The sequence below is a fragment of the Morus notabilis genome, unplaced genomic scaffold (assembly GCF_000414095.1).
Source record: "Morus notabilis unplaced genomic scaffold, ASM41409v2 Scaffold262, whole genome shotgun sequence".
Classification (NCBI taxonomy): domain Eukaryota; kingdom Viridiplantae; phylum Streptophyta; class Magnoliopsida; order Rosales; family Moraceae; genus Morus; species Morus notabilis.
The window spans coordinates 117,678-137,995 of NW_010364747.1; the positions used below are offsets into that span (position 1 = coordinate 117,678).

Consider the following 20,318-nt stretch of genomic DNA (forward strand, 5'->3'; position numbering starts at 1 on the left):
AAAATTAAGAATCATTGAGTTAAATGCATGAACTAAACGGATCTTAAATTTAAATTGTTTGATTATATGATAAAATCCATTAAATCTCCTCATAAGTAATATGTATGTATTTCGCTAATTGAAAAGATGATAAGAATTTATTACCGACCAATCCATATACAATAAAATAATTTGAGATATTCACTCATAAAGGTATATTAAGGACACCTTCCATAAAAAGCCGTCCCTACTAGATATAGAATTATTATATTGTCTAAAGTACCTTCCAAATGTTTATAATTGATATAAAAGCTTTCCATAGAAGCTGACAAAATGCTTAATTATTTCTCATTTTAAAAAGCCAACAAATTAATAATAATATTAATAATTAGGGAATTAAAAGGAAAAAAAAATCCCCAAAATACGAGCCGGAGATAAAGGAGAAAGGAATTGAAAAAACCGCGTCTTTGATATTCACGCGGTAGCATTTAACCTAATTGCCACTACTGCTACTACTTCAATACATTGCATCTCTCTCTCTCTCCAAACTGTTTCTCTCTCTAACATTTTTCACTCGTATGTTGTTGTTGTTGTTGTTGTTGTTTGTCTTAAAGAAGAGCTTTTCTCCGCGACAAGTTTGAGGCAAACAAGGCCTTAACCTTAACCTCCCTTGTTTCTCGCTGTTTGTATTTACTTGCCGCTTCATTGCCGTGTACGGACATTACTGTCCATGTCTCTAATTTGACTGGAGAAGAAGAAGAACAGTTAGGGTTTTTCATCATCTTTCTTTGTACGCATTCTCTCTGTTTCTCTATCCGTGATTTCGGTTTTACTCTCTGTTGCTAGGGTTTTTGTTCGAATTATCGACTGAGGTTTTTTTTTTTATTTTTTTGATTTTGATTTTGATTTTGATTTGTGCGTGAATTGTTTTTTTTTTCTTTTTTTTTTTTAGGGTAGAAAATGGAGGGAAGTGGCGAAACTGGAACCGCGATGCAAAGGCCTAATTCGGCATTTGGTTTCGGAGCGTCTCAAATGGGAGGAGGAGTTCTTCCTATGCGTAGTCTGTCGCCGAGTTTGAGCCCTGATAACAGTAAGAGACCGGGAATTCCTCCGTCGCACCCAAATAATCCGCTTCATTCGCTTCCTTATTCGAAGGTTTCGACGGGAATTCGATCGGGGAATTGGCAATCGAGTCCGCAGAATTCGAGTCTCGGGTACGGGCCTTCTCACACCAGGTCTCTGTCGCAGCCCTCGTTTTTTAACCTTGATTGCTTGCCTCCGTTGAGCCCCTCGGCGCATCGCGAGGCGTCTCCTTCGTCGCTCTCCGACCCGGTTTCGAATGAGATTTCGATGGAGGAAAATGTTGTGAACTCTCATGTCCCTTCGCTTCCTTCGCCTGTTAATCGGAGTAGTCTTCCTCCGCGGAAAGGTCATAGGCGGTCCAACAGCGATATTCTGTTGGGATTTAACGCGATGATTCAGTCTTCGCCTCAGTTGATTCCCATCTCGAGCCGGGGAGTTTTGGATGGATCGGCTTCCGGGAGGGAGAATCCTGTTCAGTTAGCGAAACAGGGGCAGAACAAGGATAGAGATGGGAACGGCAATGCCAATGGGATTGGAGAGAAGAAATTCGAAGGGGAGGTCGTTGATGACTTGTTTAGTGCCTATATGAATTTGGAACACATTGATAAAGTGAACTCATCTGGTACTGAGGACAAGGATTTCGATAGCAGGGTTAGTGCAAAGTCGAATGGTTGCGAAAGCAGCGACAATGAGGTGGAAAGTAACATGAATGGAAATCTAAAAGAGAAGAGGGAAGGAGTTAAAAGAAGAGCTGGTGGAGATATTGCACCAACTGCGCGACACTATAGGAGTCTTTCCATGGACAGTTATATGGAAAGTTTTCAACTTGATGATGAATCGTTAAAGATCCTACCATCCGGAGCTGGTCAGCAATCACCTAGCGGTTTGCTGGATGGAAATTCAAGTAAGTTCAGCATGGAGTTTGGAAATGGTGATTTCAGCGCAGCTGAGCTGAAAAAGATTATGGAAAGTGAGAAGCTTACTGAGATAGCCTTATCGGACCCCAAACGTGCCAAGAGGTATTGTGTATTTCACTACACCTCAATAACCATATTTGTTATGTTATTGAGTAAGACTTTTCATGTTCAATCTTTTCAAAACAGGATTTTGGCTAATCGGCAATCAGCTGCTCGGTCTAAGGAGCGGAGATCACGGTACATTTCAGAACTGGAACACAAGGTTCAAACTCTGCAGACAGAGGCAACCACGTTATCTGCCCAGGTTACAAAGTTGCAGGTTGGTATCTGGGGTTTTCAGTTTAGTGTATCAGTTATGTCGTTTTTGCTAGTTTATTTTATGTTCACTGATTTGTTTGCATTGTCTCTAGAGAGATTCCGTGGGTCTTACGAGCCAGAACAACGAGTTAAAATTTCGTCTTCAAGCTATGGAGCAACAGGCCCAACTCAAGGATGGTATAATGTTTTCCTTCCCATCTATCGACACCTAAATTTTGAATAATTCTTTCTGTCATGACGCTGCCTAGAGACTCCACAATGTTCTGACTTGATGATTAAAATGTTGTTCAAAGGATGCAGTTCCTCTTCCCTGTGAAGATTCAAAAGTTTTTGTCCATTGAGTAGCACATAATTTTTAAGTTTTGGTGCAATGAATCAAGTTTCTCGGTTGCTTTTGCCTAGTACTACTACTGATGTACTATTCTGATTGTGAATTGAAAAATGTTCGACTCAATAGTTGCACTTATTGCTCTTTTAATTTGCCGAAACTCTGCATTAACCCTCTGGCTGTTGCATGTTTTATATATCCTAGGCGTTTATAGATCTTCTGTTAGGCACTAGAAGGCATGGCACGTCCCTCCATGTCCAATTCAATGTACTTGCAGAATTCTGGATATGGTTGGTAGTTGGTACTTCTTAGTTGTTTTGCTACTATGGTTATTGTGCCTACATTTTAGGAACCTGATACTATCATATGATTGGTCCAGTGACGGTTAAGAATCATGCTTATTCAATGTCTTTCATCTGTGTATTCATCTCCTTTGAACATTTTATTGGGTTGTTTGGTCTCATATTTCTCTTTTCTAATGTCTGCCAGATTTAAGGTGATTTTAGTGGGGTCTGGATGGGCTTCATCATTTGTTGTCTTTGCTTTTGCAGCTTTGAATGAGGCATTAAGCGCAGAAGTCCAGCGTCTAAAGCTTGCAGCGGCAGATCTCGGCGGGGAAGCTCACCTCTCGAACTGCATGGCTCAGCAGCTTTCTTTAAACCAACAAATGTTCCATCTGCAGCATCAGCAGCAAGTCCTTTATCAGCTGCAACAGCAACAGCAACAGCAGCAGCAGCAGGCCCAACCCCAGCAACCGCTGCACTCTCAACACAATGAAATGTCTTCCCAGCAGCATAACGGAAAGGTTGCCGGGCATGAATCGAACCAATAGGCTGGTTAATTCACCTATTAGTTTCTGATTATTCGACTGCAAAGTGCCTGAACTTCTTTGTCTTTTTTGAAATAAGAGTAGTAAAGAATGGGTATATAGTATACATATATGCTTCTAAGTCTAAGAATTGGATGACTTTATATTGCATTGTTTCAATATTACTTAATATTCTTTGTTCGGTGGGTTGGTATATTATGTTGAGACACATTTGGAACTGAAGTCAAAACTTTTATCCAGTTATTTCCTCCATGAAACAGTTTAAGGTTGTTTGTACTTATAAGCTGAGTTTCTATATGTACTTTTTGGCATTACTTAGTGGATGTTGTCCCGTAATCATGGAATTGCATATTGCATATGTGAGCATGAGGATTCCTTCTTAGCCAGTCTTTGGGCTTCTTTTGCTTAACATTACCAATTCTCGTGAATGGTATTAATTTTACCATGTGAACTTTTGCGTGTGTTGTCTATTTGTTGTTGTTGTTGTTGTTGTTTATTTATTTATTTTTTTCGCTAATGGAGTCTGGTTCTTGCTGTTTCGTTCAGTCTGACATTTTCTTTTTAGACCTTGTTTTGGGGGACTAGGCTTCGTTTCTGTTTCGCTTTATTGTGGATCATTATACTTAAGGTTGGCCACATGGATTACGATATGATAACACGACTCGAAATTAATACGAATTTTACGGGTTAATACGAATTTTACGGGTTAAGATTGAGAAAAAAATGGTTCAGATCAGAATTGAGTCGACTTAAAATTGACATGAAAAATACATGTCAATTTTAGGTTGAACCTTCTTAACTCGAACATGATATGCAATTCGTAAAAAATTAAAAAATATATATATTTTTCATTACATATTTTAGATTTTATTATAAATTTGTGATATCATGAAAGTTATACTTAAAATCTCATACTATTATTTGCTTAACTTTGATGGATGTTATTGTATTTTAGTGTGTTGTGAATTTTAAGTTATTTTTAATATGTAAAAAATTAAAGAAAAGTATTTAATGTGTCAATTTTGGATTCATGGGTTAATTTTGTGTTACGGGTTATTTTCGTGTCGTGTCAGTGTCAACCTGTAAAGTAGTCGTGTTGTGTTCGTGTTACGGTTTTTAAAAAATTTTGTGTCACGGATCGTGTTCGGATTTACTGTAAATTTAAAAATAAATGATTAAAATACGATACGAATACGAGACGTGACACGAATTGTCTCTTCTAATATATTGTTAGTAAAAAAAAAAAAAGAAAAAAAAAATTGTGCCTAAACAAATTGAAGACTTTCTTTTTCTTTTCTTTTTTAGACGGGATTGGAATGACATTTTTTCTTTGTAGTTGTATTGTCTTGGGTGCAGGAAAGTTCACGCTGAACTCGCTAGTGAAATAAGTAGTGCCGGTCAACTGGGCCCGCAGGGGCTTCTCTGTCCCATTGTCTGAAAAAATTAGAGAAAATATGAGTTATTGAGGGAAAAAAAATTTCTGCAGAATGTTGGATATAAGATGCAAAGAAAATTTCAAAGAAAAAAAGTATTTTGTTTTCTTTTATTTTTTTGGAGTAATATATTTCATTTTATTTTTGGATAATATGAGAAATTAGTTTTTCTAACTATGAGAAATTTGTTGGTTAAATGCGCTTTATTTAGGAACTTGATAGAGAAAGATAACATAAGACAAATAATATACTACTTTAACGCATATATGCCCTGGGGACCGTTTAAGTATCCTGGCTTATTATTCTCTTTTCTATTATTATATTTTCCTTTAAAATTAATTCATATCTTATATAATAATAATTTACAAAAAGGGTAAATATACTGACGAAGAATTCTTGTGTCCATGGTAGACTATTCATTCGAAAAGCAAAAGAAGGAAAATCTATTATATAAAACGCCCGCTCTTTTTCTTTTATTTCTTTCTTCTTTTTTCCTTCTCTCTCATCGCCAATTTATTTCAATATTTATTAATAATTAATCCCCTATTCTCCAAAAACCCAAATGATATCAGATATCCCACGCTTTTTTTCCTCTCTCCATATATTTCTTTTCTTTATCTAATTTAACACGTCCTTTTTCTTTTTCTCACTTCTCATTTTGAATTAGGGTTTGGGTTTTCATTTCTCATTTCCTTATCTCCTTTCTTCTTTCTTCCACGGCACCTGAAAACCCTAAATCCCTCCTTCTCCGATCTCTTTCACTAGCCGTTACCCGCCCCCGTTTCCCGCCAAACCTTCCTCATCTTAGCCGTTGGTGCGACAGGTTTTCAAAAAAAGTAGCCGTTGGATCTACGTTGTTCTATATTGCGGGAACAAAAAAAAAAAAACGATTTTTTCTTCTATTATTCTCTCTTGACTCGAAAATGTCTGCGGTGGAAGCGGAGAAGAAGGGGGAGGAGGAGGACAAGAAGGTGGAGAAGGCGGGAGAGCTTCTGTTCTGTGGCGCCACGTGTTGGGACGCGATTGGCCGGAAAAAGGGCCCCATGGAGGGCAACTTGGTCTCTCCAACTCTGCTCCGACCTCTTGTCGGCGTTGACATCCGTTTCGTCGCCGCCGGTTGTGGTATATCTTTCTTTGCCTTATTCATTACTTTCTTTTCTGTCTTGAATATTACAATGTTGGCTTTTGATAACGAGATAAAACAAGAAATGGGCATCTGATTTTACCATTATTTTTGTTTTTTTCTTCTTCTTTTTGGTATATATTCTTGGTTCAGTGTCGTGTCATTGCGTGGCATTGGACGTCGAAGGGCGTTGCTATACTTGGGGACGCAATGAGGTTTGTTTGGACTCTTTTGAACTTTGTTTTTTGAAGTTTAATAATTTATTGAATGTGTATCATGTTTTGTTATGTTATGTTGTTTGTTATTTTTTTTTTTTTGCTCTTATTGCCATTATTAAACTTGAGAAGCGATTATGTGCAGAAAGGGCAGTTGGGACATGGTGATAAAATTCAGCGTGATAGGCCAACTATAGTATCTGAACTTTCAAAGTAAGTAACTATACTATTATTGGAATATTTTTTCTTTCCTTACTATTGTTTTTAGCGTCTAGAGGTCTACATTTGGGGGTTTTAATTAGAGGCCCTTTGTGATTTTAATTAGAGGCCCCTGTGGGTCTAAGTCTAACATTTTCAAAGTTGACGGTTGTATATGAGTTCGTTGAAGGATTAATTTTCTTTTTGTTTTTCGCATTTTGTAGTATCTGAACTTTCAGAGTAGCTAATAGCTATATTAGTACTAGGATAATCTCCCTTTCCTTGGTTTTTAGTGTGTTGGGGTCTGTATTTTGGGTTTTACTTTAAAGTTGTGGATTTTATTTTGAAGAATTCTATGAAGGATTAAATTTTGTTTTGTAATGTACTGTTTCTCCGGATCTCATAGGTACAAAATTGTTAGAGCTGGAGCAGGGAGGAGTCACACAGTTGTGGTTACTGAAGATGGGCAGTCCCTATCTTTTGGCTGGAACAAACATGGGCAGCTCGGTTCAGGTTCAGTAAGAAATGGTAAGTTTGAAGTTGTGGAATTCTTTTAGCAGTTTTCTGCAACAGTGAATCATTTATGGACATTGCTTAATTAGGCCGGATGCGTTGAAATATGCATGTCTTGTATGATGAGTAATATGCTACTCTATGATTGACATTCTTCTCCGTAACATTGTTGTTTTGTTTTTGTTTTTTGTTTTTTTTTTCCCGGTAGAAATTGAGGCATCTCCTGTTCGCTGTCTTGTGTCTGAAGTTACAACTACTGCTTGTGGTGCTGAGTTTACTGTTTGGTTATCTTCTGTTGAAGGAGCTTCTATACTGTATGGTTTGTAGGACCTTTTTAAGTGGTTTTTTTTTTTTTTTTTTTTGCCTTGGGAACCCGAGTTGTCGTTCTCTGCATTTTAGTTACTAGATTGTGTTTAATTTGCACACTATTTCTTGTTTTTAGAACTGCAGGCCTTCCACAGTATGGGCAACTTGGGCATGGAACTGACAATGAGGTATTCTGCTGGAAACTTTATTAATATGCTGTCTTTGTATTATTTTTATAGATACTAGTACACTCTCTGATTATCGTTAAGTTGTCTATGTTTTCTTATTTATAGGCATTCTTGTTGGCTCCTGACGTAATTTTGCGTGCTCTTGCAGTACAATACTAAAGACAGCTCAGTGAGACTTGCTTATGAAGCCCAGCCTCGCCCTAGAGCAATAGCTTCACTTTCTGGGGAAACAATTGTGAAAGTTGCATGCGGAACAAACCACACAGGTTCTCTCTCTCTCTCTCTCTCTCTCTCTCTCTGCTTTTCCGTCTTCTCAATACTCACTTGTGTTGTATGCTTCATTATGTATTTTGTTTCAGTGGCGGTGGATTCAAATGGTTATGTGTATACGTAAGTGCTTTTTTCTATTACAGTTTTAATCTCAATTCAGTATTCTTATTCTTACCAATAATATGCCATAATCTCTCTCTCTCTCTCTCTCTCTTTCTTTTTTACTGGAACTATATTACAGTAACTACTTGTTTTTGGTAATATGCACAGGTGGGGATTTGGTGGTTATGGGAGGTTGGTACTCGCTCTGTCTTTTGTGATGTTTCTGCACTGTCAGGCCATTCTGGATGGCTTGTTGAATGGATTTTGAAAAAGCTCAGCATATTCGTATATATGAACACATGATGTTTGAAAGAATTACAGTATTATACGTATAATATGTCCATATATGCTCTGTGGGTCTTCTTTTCTTCTCATCTTTCATATAACTTCTTGAGTATCAATTTGCAGGCTTGGACATAGGGAGCAGAAGGACGAGTGGGTCCCTCGTCGAGTTGATGTTTTCCAGAGGCATAATATCTTACCCCCTAATGCAGTCATTTCGGCGGGTTCTGTTAATTCTGCATGCACTGCGGGTATTAATTTTGTATTACTTGGTTTTTCTTTTTCTTATGGTGATCCACATGTTAGCTTCTTTATCTTGGTCCCTCATTTATTACCAAATTTATGCAACGTAATGACTATTTGCCTTGTACAATTCACGAGTTTTCTGTTTTTTATTTACTTAGTAACTTATCCATGATACTTGCTGTTGGAATCAGGATAATGGAATTAAAGTGATTTCTTAACCCGGTGTCATGTTGAGATCACAGAACTTTCTCTTTCTACTTCAGGTGGGGGCCAGTTATATATGTGGGGAAAATTAAAGAACACAGGCGACGATTGGATGTATCCTAAACCTCTAATGGATTTAAGGTGCTGTTCTCTGTTATTTTGTTTAAAGCATTGCTTTTTCTCCTTTCTGTAGCATCCTTCTGAAAATTGTTATACAATTTAGTTTGAAGGATGTCATTTATGGTTATCCTGTTATCCTTGATGGTTTGGCATTTTTGCTGACAGTTTTGCTTCTCTTTCTGACAGTGGCTGGAATTTACGTTGCATGGATTCTGGTAACATGCACCATTTTGTTGGTGCCGACAATTCCTGCATAAGTTGGGGTCACGCTCAGCATGGAGAGCTGGGATATGGTCCCAACGGCCAGAAGTATGTGATTTCTCGCCAATGAACATTTCTGTCTCCAAGATTGTCCAGTCACCCCTTTATCTAATCTTTGCTTCCCTGCTATTTCCTCACTTTAGATCCTCCTCGGTGCCCAAAAAGGTGGATATTCTTGAGGGTATGCATGTTCTCAGGTACATATTTTTATTCATATTTGGTATACGTATCTTTACTATGAGGATCGTAGGTACGTCTGGGACATTAAAAATATATTTTCCCTCCAGTGTTGCATGTGGTTTGGGCTTTTCCATGGTGGTTGTTGATAGAACAAATGTTGCCGACCGACTAGATCAGGTAACTTCCCCCAGAACTAGAATAATATCCGTGATCTTTTTGGAATGTTCCCTTTAGTGATCCGGTTGCATTTCTAGTTTTTATTTTATCTTTGAATGATGCCCTTGACCCCTTTATCCTTGAGCTGTAAGGATTTTACTTCCAAGTTAAAAAAAACTGAGTTTGCATCAGAGATGTAAAATTTAACAGTAAACTAGTAATCATATTAACAAAACCCATGGTTGCTTGTTCAATTTTTTGTATTCCAACGTTCTCAACTGTACTTAATTGGATATGCCAGTCTTTCTATTCAGGAATTCTAGTGAAAATCATCTTTGTTTATTATGATTTGTTTTTATCTCGATCATTCAAGTCCCAACAATCTTTTTTTATTTTTATTTTTTCACTTTTTATTAAGGATGACATTCCGTTTACTCTTTTAATATTGTTCTTCTGTGTTAGCGGCAGCTTATCTCTTATACTTATAATGTAACGATCTTTAAGTTTCAATTTTTTCCTTTTTTTTTTTTTTTTCTTGCAGCTTGATGTTTATGATGGCAAAACTTTTGGTGAAGGTAAGAGGATTTTTTGGTCGCAATGTGAACCTTAGTTCTATTTTTTCGAGGAAAAATCTTTTGCAAAAATTTATGTTGTAGATAAGTTTTTGAATTATCAATAATGGGGGTAGGGGTGGCAATTCGTGTCACGGGTTGTGTCGTTTCTTTCTAAATTTGCAGTCAACCCGAACACGACTCGTGACACGAAATTTTTTAGAAGCTGCAACACGAACACGACATGATCACTTTACGGGTGACACGACACGACATGAAAATGACCCGTAACACGAAATTGACCCGTGAACCCGAAATTGACACGAAAATTGTATACTTTTATTTATTTTTTACATATTATGATCCCGGTTTTCAACCTGGTTTTTGACTCGTGAGTTCACTTGTTGCAGGTAGTGAGGAACCCGAAAACCAAACTGCCGTTGTTAAGAAAGCGTCGAAGAGAGGTGCAGCCAAAGCTTCTGATGATAATTTGAAGAAGTGGAAGAAGGCGAAAGAATCATCTGATGACGAGGACGAGGATGAAGATGATGGTGCTGATGACATTAGTGATGATAGTGATGAACTAGCTAATGGGCGTAGCCAAAATAAAAAACGGGGTGGGAAAGTTTCCGGTGGAGGCCGTGGTAAAGGTGCTCAAAAAGCATCTTCAGGGGAAAAACGTGGCCGGGGCCGTCCTCCATCTGCGAATAAAAGTTCACGGGCTACTGAGGGGAGAACTGGCAAACGAGGAAGGCCCCGTAAGCTGTAAAATTTTATGGCAACAGGTCAATTTGGAAATTTTGTTCTCTCAATGTAGAGAAGTTATTTTTAAGAACAATTGCTGCTTGTACTGGCACTTATGTTTTAATATCATATAATTTTTAATTGGCCGTGCCGTCGTTTGGTCAATTTTCTGTCGTATTGTTTTCCTCTTAATTTCATGTAAGTGCTCAATATTGTCATTGAGATTTTAAGAAACCAATATAGATCTAGCGTGTCATAAAAATAAGCGTGATTTGAATGTTTAATGACGGTGGAGTGTTGGTAACTTTAAATTTCTTTCCACCGACGAGATCACGAGAAACAAAACTGTACTCGTATAAAATTTGTTAAAAACACGTACATTTTTTTTTTAACTTTTCTGTAAAACTGTGAACGGCCGATGCTCTCTCATTTGTGTTTTAAAAGTTTGTTGTCGTTCAAGTTTAGAAAACGACACATCAGTTTTGATTTTATCTATTATCATTTTATTTATTTTTTTATGTATTCATTTATTTATTTATTTTTTGCTGATGGACACATCAGTTTTGATTATTTCAGAAAAATTGGTCCTTTACAAACAAAAGAACGATGCGTGCTTGGGAGTCTCACACTCGCCAGGCAGTGCCTTTGTCTCAATCAGACAATCACATTCCGGCACGTAGGTGTAAAAGACGTGAATATAATGAGTTGGATTTACAATTTGAGTTTAAAATTCAAATTTTGTTACAGTAAAAAATTCTCAGTAATAGTCACATATACTTTTTTTGTTACGGATCCTATTTTGTTACAGTAAAATGCTATTATAAACAGTCACATTTAACTTTTTTACTACAATAAAAATTTTTCACATAAAATCACATCTCAACTCGAATTAAAAATTCGAATCAGCCAACTAAACAGGCTCTAAATCTCTTTCAAAAGCTAGTAATTGCTGCTCTAATAACATATTCAAAAAGAAAAAGAGAGAAAAAGTAAGTAGTGCTGAAATCACAGTGTAAGACCATCTTCAATTTAAATGTTAATGTTAATTGTATATTTAATATAAAAAATTATGATATTATATGTTATTTTTATTTTTGTTTTGATACATAATGTTATTTGAAATCTTAAATTTATTTTTTATTATATTTATTAAGTTTTGGAAGTTGTAAAAGTAAACATTTATTTTTAAAATAATTAAAAAATGTAAAAGTTGCATTGATTACATAAAAAAAATAAACACTTCAACCAATAGTAATTAAATGTTAAATTTTTTATATGCAATACTTGGTAAGAAATTTATCACAAAGTATAGCATAAAAAAAAATTTAACATAACAAGTAATATTGCATTAGAGAGTATTTTTTATACTTAAATATTAAATTTATAATTGACACATAAATTATAGCATTGCATTAGAGATGGCTTTAAGTATATCCATTAACCCTTCAACCATGTCTCTTCCCGATTCATTCTCTCCTTGCTTGGGTTTACTTTCCTCGGCATGTAGAATGTTGATTCCTTGCTCAAGTAAAACTTCTAATTCCTTCAAAAAAATATACGATTCTGACTTCCGAGAGATACACCTTTATACTTTGCTCTAGATTTTTTTTTCCTCTGAAAACTTTGCTATGAACTTCTTGTGACTTTGAAGATTAAATTTTACGGAAATAGTAGAAAATAAGACAATATGAAAAGCTTAAGAAAGTATATAGGTCAATTTTTAGTTATAAAAATTAATAGACCAAAACTTATCAAGTTATGATTCATAATCAGATAAGTTATGGACAAACTTGTCAAGTTATGGTTCATAACCAGACAAGTTATGGACAAAAATTATGAATTATGGACAATAACTTGTCAAGTTATGGTTCATAACCAGACAAGTAATGGACAAAAACAGTAATTTGGCTTATTTATTAACTTATGTAAACTATTTGCCTATTAATTTTAATTCATCTCAAGTCTTGGCCTATTTTCCTCTTTCTTCCTAAATTTTTTCTGGAGTCTCACATACTCGAAGGTACATTACAAAAGACTACTTAAGTTAGCAAGAAAGAATTGCAAGAACGGGCTGGCTCGGCCTGGCCCAGCCCGTTCTCCTTAGGCCCACATAGACCGTGGGCTAGGCCGGCTCAGCCCACAAAATTTGTGGGCCGGGCCGACCCGTATAAGAATTACCTCGGCTCAGCCTACACCACGAGCCAATTTTACGTGGGGCAGGTTAGGTCGTGTTGTGGGTCAGGATGGGTCATGCCGTGGGCCTTGAATGAGCTGACCCATTAAAGGCCCATCTTGACCCATCATGGGTTTAGATGAGCCAGCTATCTGAGCATGTAATTTTTAAATTTTTTTTATTTTTTATTTTTAAATTTTAAAACAAGTTAACAAATATAAAAGTTTGAATAGTTAATAGAAATATAAAAAAAGATATTTGATTTACGATTGCCTCATTAAAAACCTTTTCAAGGAAAATCCAGTGAGACAAAATCTTAGTAAGGAAAAAAGAGTACAATCAGGATAATTATATATAAGATGATTTTTCATGGGCCGTGTCGGGCCTGCCCATGTGCCGATATATGTTAACCTAGCCCAACTCGCTAATATTTATGTGTTGGGCCGTGACTTGAACAGTGACGGGCTGTGCCAGCCCGGCTCGTCACTGTATCAGGATGAGCCTGGGCCGGCCCACGGGCCCCAACCCATTGTTACATCTCTAAGAAAGATCATCATAACTTGTAAAAGTAGAGTGTGATGTACATTTATTTTAGATAACAATGACGTATAATGCACATGGTTCTGACTTCCGATCGCCCAAGCTCTTATGGTACAGATACACCTTTATACTTTGCTCTAATTTCTTCCAAAGTCTCACAGACTCCAAAGTACATTGCAAAAGATTACGTCAGCAAGAAAGATCATTATAACTTATAAAAATAAAGAGTGTGACGTATATTTATTTTAGATAACAATACCGAATAATGTTATATTTATTAGTAATGTCCAACATCAAACTAATATGGAGTTGGTTTCATGCAAGTATGGTCCTTAAGCATTTTTCTTTTAAGAAGTTCTTAGAATATAGTTTTGATGGTTTTTTTTCCCCTGTTTTTCTGTGAAAATGATTGCTGCTGTGTAATTTGTTTTTGATTAAATCTCTGATATGAAAGACACCCAATGACATCGACACATTCTAGATGGAAAGGACCCAAAAGAGACTGGGCTTTCCCATATGCTATCCATATCCGCTTCCTAGATTTAGCCTTAGCCCCAGCCTAGTTGGAAGAGATTCTTCCAAACGACTCCTACAAAAGGCAACTTGCATTTCCCTTTTTGCTAAAAAGCAGAAACTTAATGCTAATCAAATAATCAAAATGAGAGATATCAATAACAATTTTTATAGTAACTTGACTAGACAAATTTGGAAAGAGTCTGATAACAAGCGAGAGAATGACTAATTGGTTAATATTCGTCATGGTTATCTTACTTGTAATTATTGACTGGTCCAGGTTTCCTTATTCTGACAATGGTTTAGGATTTTGATCTTAGCCAACCATACCTTCAGTTGTTAATTGGCCATACAAGTAAAACTTAATGATTTGAGCTAATCACCTATTGTTGCTTATTAGTAAGCTTTCGCTAGTGAACATGACAAATATACCAAGACGATGAGGGAAAGAAAAAAAAAAAAAAAAGAGAGAGAGAGAGAAGAAAAAGAAAAAGGTTCAAGAAAGTATATGTTGTACCAGAAAATAAGCTTGAACACGTCAGCCAACAAGGGTACGCCACGTGGCCCCACAGGGGCTGCGTGGATGCAGGCGTCGACCGTTTAGGCTGCCGACCCCATTAACCCTCGACGTCTATATGGCTCGTCCGGGGAGGAAGTTTAGCTAAGGTCGGCCGAGTTGTGGTCTGCGCCTGGACTCTGCTGCAACAGGACAGCGTCGACCGTATAAGCGTGGGACTCCCGAGGTGACTGCAGTGCATGCATTAATTATAAACCCTTAAACCGCCCTGCAGTGGGAAGCAACAGATTACAGGAAGTCACAGAGCCGTAATAGAAGACCCAACGGCTAAGTGAACAGTCCAAAAGTGATTAGTGGGCTACGATCTTAGCCTAGAAAGTAGGCCACTCGAGTGCTTCCACCTACGAAGGAAAACCACCGATGAAGGAAGCTTGGGTTATAAAAAGGGCAAAGCCCCATACGCCAAGGGGTTGGCTTCCTAAGAGAGAAAAAAATGAGAGAACATCAATTGATGTAAATTGTAACAATCTCAAAAGAAATATAACACTACAGTTGATGTAGCTCTTCATTAACAGAGTGAACCACTATAAATTTCGTGTATTCTTCTATTTCAAGCATTTTTCCTCATATTGCTCTCCATTCGAAAAATACAACAAACATTTCATTGCATAAACTGAGTATACAGTCAATATCCTGCCGGTAATCTAACGGGATACTTTGAGGTGACCGGGCCTATTTCTGTTGACGAGCTTTCACGGTCAACAGTATGTATGGATTTTGAGATCCTGGTAAGCTAGCCATTGGTGTGAGCTTGAAATACACGTTAAGGCTTGGAATAATGTATCCTAGTGGGGACCATAAAAGCACTAATATTGTTTGCTTCTAAAGTGAAGAGAAAAGGGGGAAAAAAAAGAAAAAAAAAAGGGTTGTGACCTGTGAATGAGCCAGCTGCGGCAGCTTTCAACGTGTTAGTGAGACCAACTCCGAACAAGATTGTTGGAATAAATTAAAGCTAGACGGGTCATCCATGCAAACCAAAGAGGCCCCATCCATTACGATCATGATGACTTATGTCCCCTTTATAAGATTAAAATTGGTGTATGATCCATACAATATGACTGCTCATGAGTCTTAAAAAAGAGGCAGTGGAAGTTGGAAATCTTTTTATTATTTTTAATTTATCATATGACCAAATCAATGTAACAATCAATAATTTACTTGTAATTGAAAATTTTTTAATCAGACTCCAAGTTCATTGCAACAAAACTATAATGTGGCTAATAATAAAACCTTGGGTTAATCCTACACATAGTCCTTGAATTTTATCTTCAATTTTATTTTGATTCATGAATTCAAAGTTTTCTAAATGTAACCCTAATTTATGAGTTTGTTTTAGTTTTAGTGTATCCTGCAAGTTAGGTGTTAAAAAAAAAAAAAAAATAGAACATGCACGTAATGCTAGCAATAAATTTTATTTGTGAAATTCGTAATATACACGTGATCCTAATGGAAAATAACACTATGCTAATGGAACATATAATTCATATTTAGGAATTTTTTTTTTTTTTTCAAACTAACTGACAAAAGTATTAAAATTGAAACAAAGTAATAGTTTGAGGTTAAACTTGGAATTTTTGGAAGTTATGAATCAAAGTGAAATTGGGGGACAAAGATTGAAGACCATTTCTAAAATTGACCCTAAAACCTTAGAACAGTTGATAAAGCAATACACATCTTCACTTTTATAGGTTTGTTTTTGGAGTTGGTATTTCCATACAATGTTTTAGATTTTAAAATAAAGCCCTACCCATATATGAGTTTTTTATTTTATTTTTTAAGTTTATTTTAAGGTATTGAGATCTTTGTAAACATAAACCACAAGACAGCTAAATCCCACAATGAGAGTAGTAGTCCTTCCGAGAGAACCCCACCCATTTGTCATTTTCTATTTTGACATGCCACTTGTTTCTTGTTACATATTTCCTGGCCACGGCACATTTATCTCTAATTCTGAACATATATTTCACATATTAATATTTTCTTAACGTTTATAACGACTGGTCAGCCCCCTAACATGTGATACATTAAGGCCAATGGGCATACTCTATAGTCTAGCTACCCTGTACAAAGAAACTTTATCCTAAACCAAAAAGCTTATAGCGACGGCACTCATCAATTGTGAGACAAATTCTTTTGGTACTACCATTTAGCCCCCATAAAATTTGAAGTTTGAATACTACGTCTTAACATTTTATACTTAAGCCAATAAGAATTAGACTCGATAATAGACGAGGCAACAATGCTAAAAGTGACAATTCAATGTTGCTTTTTATATAATTTGGCTACTTGGTATTTCTCTCCAAAACGGTTCCCATAAACGATGAATCAATCCTAAGGATTTGAAAAGAGCATTTTATCACTCACAATTTACATCCCACAAAGGCTCTCTCTCCCCATGTGACTTGTGGCTCCACCAAACGTTCACTGAAGAGAGGTCCATATGGTGGACAGTCATATGCTGTTGTACCTATTATATAATATATTAATATATATATATATATATATAGGAAGAAGACCACGCAACTAACTTATGCCATATTCAGACTCAATATAGCCATATATATAAGAATAATATAGATGTTTCAGAAACCCCTAAATTAATCCTCACAGAATATAATGTTTTCGCGCAACTGATAAAGTAGATATATGGATTTGTTTTTGGTGCGCAACCAAAAAAAAATTTGACTATCTCTATATAGTTGACCAGCTGTACAAATTCAAAGAATGTGCTTGCGTGAGTATGACAAACTCGTAGTAGACGGCGCATTAAAATACGTAAGATTGAAGTGTTTCCACATATTTATATGTGAATTTGCGACAAGTCGTTTAGATTTAGATGTGAAGAGGTCAAGAATCCAAAACATCAATCAAATTCGGGATCATAATGTGATAGTTGGGTCGCACATGCCAGACTCATGGCAACCCACTTGCAAGGCTGCAGAGTAGAGCGGATCTAAGATGGCACGCCTTGAGCAAGCAAATATCATTTTTCCTTTTGTGGGCCAGGGCTTCCATGTGATCTTACGTGTCACCCTAGATACTCTTCCACGTGTCCCGGGAGGACAAAATAGCTGTCAAATGGATGGGTAGGTTAGGGATAACTGCTTCGAGGACCAATTATTTGTTAGAGAGATACTAGACAACCTCCTTTGTATCCCTTAAGACCATTTTTATTTGTTCCTAATCCTCACATGAGAAAGGGTCCCACACACGTATACTGCCCGTTATTATTATTATTTTTTTTCAAAGTTTTTGCCCCTTCAATTTCTCAATATTAACCCGCGATATGTTCCTTTCACTTTGATCAATTTCTCGGTCATCTGATATTAAGGGGCAAATTTGACATTTCGCTTTTCTAAACGATGAGGTATTATCTCAAGGAAATGACTGATGAGGAACGACGTCATATCATTCTGTTGTATGCATCGCTTCACAAAATACACCGAATTAGTGTTGTAATTTCAGCCCGCGGCCGTCTGAAGCCCGAAAATTTTTGGGCTCGATAGGTATGCACCATTCCGGCAGCCTGAAAAAAAAATCAACCCCACCAACCCGCCGTCAGTGGAGAAGTCGTGATTGCCGTCCGTCGGATTTTTTTAAAATTTTTCAGTGTAACCCTACGTCTGATTTTTTGCCCGAAAACCAAAAAAATGGCTAGTTTGTTTGAATTTTTGCCCGACCCGACCCGAATTTTTTGTGACCGTTAGACCGAAATTTGAATGCAACGGCTCTATTTTGCCCAATCCGATCCGCCCGAAAAGTGTGTTACTGTTGAAACTGAAATTTTGAGGGAATTTTTTTTTTCAAGCCATAAAATTTCCTATAAATACCCCCCTCCCCCAACTATTTTCCTCACCTAAAAACTCTCATCCTCTAATTTCTCTCAAATCTCTCTTAATCTCTCTCAAATCTTTCTTAATCTCGCTCAAATCTCTCTCGATCTCTCTTAATCTCTCTCAAAGTGCTCTCAATCTCTCTTATTTTTCATAATGGATTCTTCTGGTTATGGTGGTGATATTCCCGTTGATGCCCAATTCAACATCGAAGAAGGGCAAGTTCCTATTAATGTTTTTCAAACGCAGGAATCTCAAACAGCAGAAAGAGCTGCTGAGGAAACTGTAAATCCGAGCCCTGGTGGACGTACTAGAGGTCGTTGACGTAATGGTGGTGGGTATGGATGAGAGGCAAGCGAAAGTGCAAGTGCAAGTGTTGCAAGTTCTAAGAAGAAATGCAAGTGCACCTCAACAGTTTGGGAGCACTTCAACACATTTGAGGAGGTCGACAATAACGGTAACGTTAAATACATAACTCAATGCAAATATTGTGGTGATAAATTACAATGTGATACTATTCATGACACTACACACTTGAGAAGACACTCTGAAAAGTGTCTTCAAAAGTAAGGAGACGGACCCGATCTCTGCCAAACACAATTATCATTTGACTGCTAAATCGGTGATCTAACCACTTGAAAATACGATCCGCAAGTTGATCGTATGGAAATAACACAATCAGTAGCCACATTAGACCAACCACTTAGTTTTACCGAACAAAAGAATTGGCAGCGTTATATTAAAATTGTACATAATCCTAATGCACAATTTTTTTTTCAAGAACTACTCTTAGGAAAGATGCATTAAAATTATATAAACAAGAAAGGTAAGCATTAATCAACTTTTTACACTCTACTAGTGGTTGCGTTGCGTTAATGGTAGATATTTGGTCCCCCGTTGCCAACAAAGATTATTTAGCTGTAACCGGACATTATTTTAAAGGTTTTGATTTAGATAAGAGAATATTAAGTTTTAAATATGTTATAGGTTCACATACTACCAATTTAATATATAATACAATTTTATCTGTCATTGATGAATATAGTTTAAGGGATAGAGTAGTGGCTATACCATTAGATAATGCTACTGCAAATACTAAAGCAATAGAATTTTTTAAAAATGATTTAAGTTTATTCGGTAATAATAATATATTTCACCAACATTATGCATGCCATATAATTAATTTAATAGTAAAATCCGGTTTAAAATCAATGTCAGGTCATATTAAAAGAATTAGAGATAACATTGCATGGATTCAAGGTAGTAATCAAAGAATACAAGATCGGTTTAGGTTTCTACAAGCATGTAATCAAAATCCTAGAGCATTAGCCGTAGATATGCCCGTAAGATGGAACTCCACTTATATAATACTTGAAAAATGCATCCCCTATAAAAATGCTATAACAAACTATGTTAGTACAAAATTAGGACCATGATTTATAGACCAACTGATTGGCAAATTGCTGAACTTTTGTATAACTTTTTGTTGGGAATAGTGTCCTAAAAGCATGAGATGTAATAGGATGTTTATTATTTAATTAATAAAAGAGTTTAGTCATCATTTTATGTGCATACATTTATGAATATTTTATGAATATCAAATGAAAATTCCGTGATTATTTATGTAACCTTAAACATAGTATATAAGTGTTATATACGAAAGGATATTGTTTAAGGATAATAATAAAAAACATTATTCATAATGAATTTAATTAAAGTTCAGAATCTTTAATTAAAATATTATTAATACATGTCATTCCCATTTAGAATGGAACGGTGCTATCCACACTGTTAATATGGTGAGATATTGAATGAGTGTATTTCGTATAATGAGATTGTGTGGAACAGGGACATAGACACAATATGAATTTCTAATAATTTTCGTTAAGCATAGAAATTCTAATTGAGTCTACCGATGGTCATATATACTGAATCCTATTCTTTGTATTTTGGAGACATGATGAAATAGGTAGCTGGGAATGTTATTATACGAGATGGAATCCATTCCTTCTTGAGAAAGAAGTAGATAAATAATTCTCTTGAGTGTTGATTCGGTACTTGGATTAGTAAGAGCGCTCTGGTTCATGAATGTGTTTTATGAATCACTATCCATTAGAGAATCAATGGTACTCAAGG

The 20,318-nt window shown here is 36.2% G+C and overlaps 2 protein-coding genes across 3 annotated transcripts; both read left to right on the forward strand.

Annotated features, from left to right (window-relative positions):
• The first annotated feature begins 462 nt into the window (after positions 1–462).
• On the forward strand, positions 463–3,755 carry LOC21402341 (transcription factor RF2a). Of its 2 annotated transcripts, none has more exons than XM_010106956.2 (5): positions 463–769; positions 932–2,081; positions 2,166–2,298; positions 2,390–2,474; positions 3,177–3,755. In XM_010106956.2, the coding sequence occupies exons 2-5, from the start codon at positions 940–942 to the stop codon at positions 3,455–3,457; spliced, it is 1,641 nt and encodes a 546-aa protein (XP_010105258.1). In that variant the 5' UTR covers positions 463–769; positions 932–939; the 3' UTR covers positions 3,458–3,755. The 2 variants fall into 2 exon arrangements, with proteins under 2 accessions (XP_010105258.1, XP_024027168.1); XM_024171400.1 differs by having other exon boundaries at positions 463–743.
• Positions 3,756–5,541: 1,786 nt separating this feature from the next.
• LOC21402342 (protein RCC2 homolog) lies at positions 5,542–10,713 on the forward strand. Its single transcript, XM_024171407.1, has 16 exons — positions 5,542–6,009; positions 6,164–6,225; positions 6,371–6,438; positions 6,830–6,951; positions 7,145–7,250; positions 7,379–7,430; positions 7,579–7,696; positions 7,790–7,820; positions 7,971–7,994; positions 8,211–8,335; positions 8,594–8,675; positions 8,841–8,963; positions 9,059–9,112; positions 9,203–9,272; positions 9,793–9,826; positions 10,213–10,713. Exons 1-16 carry the CDS (start codon positions 5,811–5,813, stop codon positions 10,569–10,571), a joined length of 1,629 nt encoding a protein of 542 aa, XP_024027175.1. The 5' UTR covers positions 5,542–5,810; the 3' UTR covers positions 10,572–10,713.
• Positions 10,714–20,318: the final 9,605 nt, after the last annotated feature.

Excerpts from the sequence above, each read along its gene's own strand:
- LOC21402341 (XM_010106956.2), top strand. The coding sequence starts at position 940 with ATGGAGGGAAGTGGCGAAACTGGAACCGCGATGCAAAGGCCTAATTCG. Across the intron at positions 2,082-2,165 it reads GACCCCAAACGTGCCAAGAG|GATTTTGGCTAATCGGCAAT; the intron begins GTATTGTGTATT and ends TTTTCAAAACAG. Across the intron at positions 2,475-3,176 it reads ACAGGCCCAACTCAAGGATG|CTTTGAATGAGGCATTAAGC; the intron begins GTATAATGTTTT and ends TTGCTTTTGCAG.
- LOC21402342 (XM_024171407.1), top strand. The coding sequence starts at position 5,811 with ATGTCTGCGGTGGAAGCGGAGAAGAAGGGGGAGGAGGAGGACAAGAAG. Across the intron at positions 6,010-6,163 it reads TTTCGTCGCCGCCGGTTGTG|TGTCGTGTCATTGCGTGGCA; the intron begins GTATATCTTTCT and ends TTCTTGGTTCAG. Across the intron at positions 7,431-7,578 it reads GGCATGGAACTGACAATGAG|TACAATACTAAAGACAGCTC; the intron begins GTATTCTGCTGG and ends GTGCTCTTGCAG.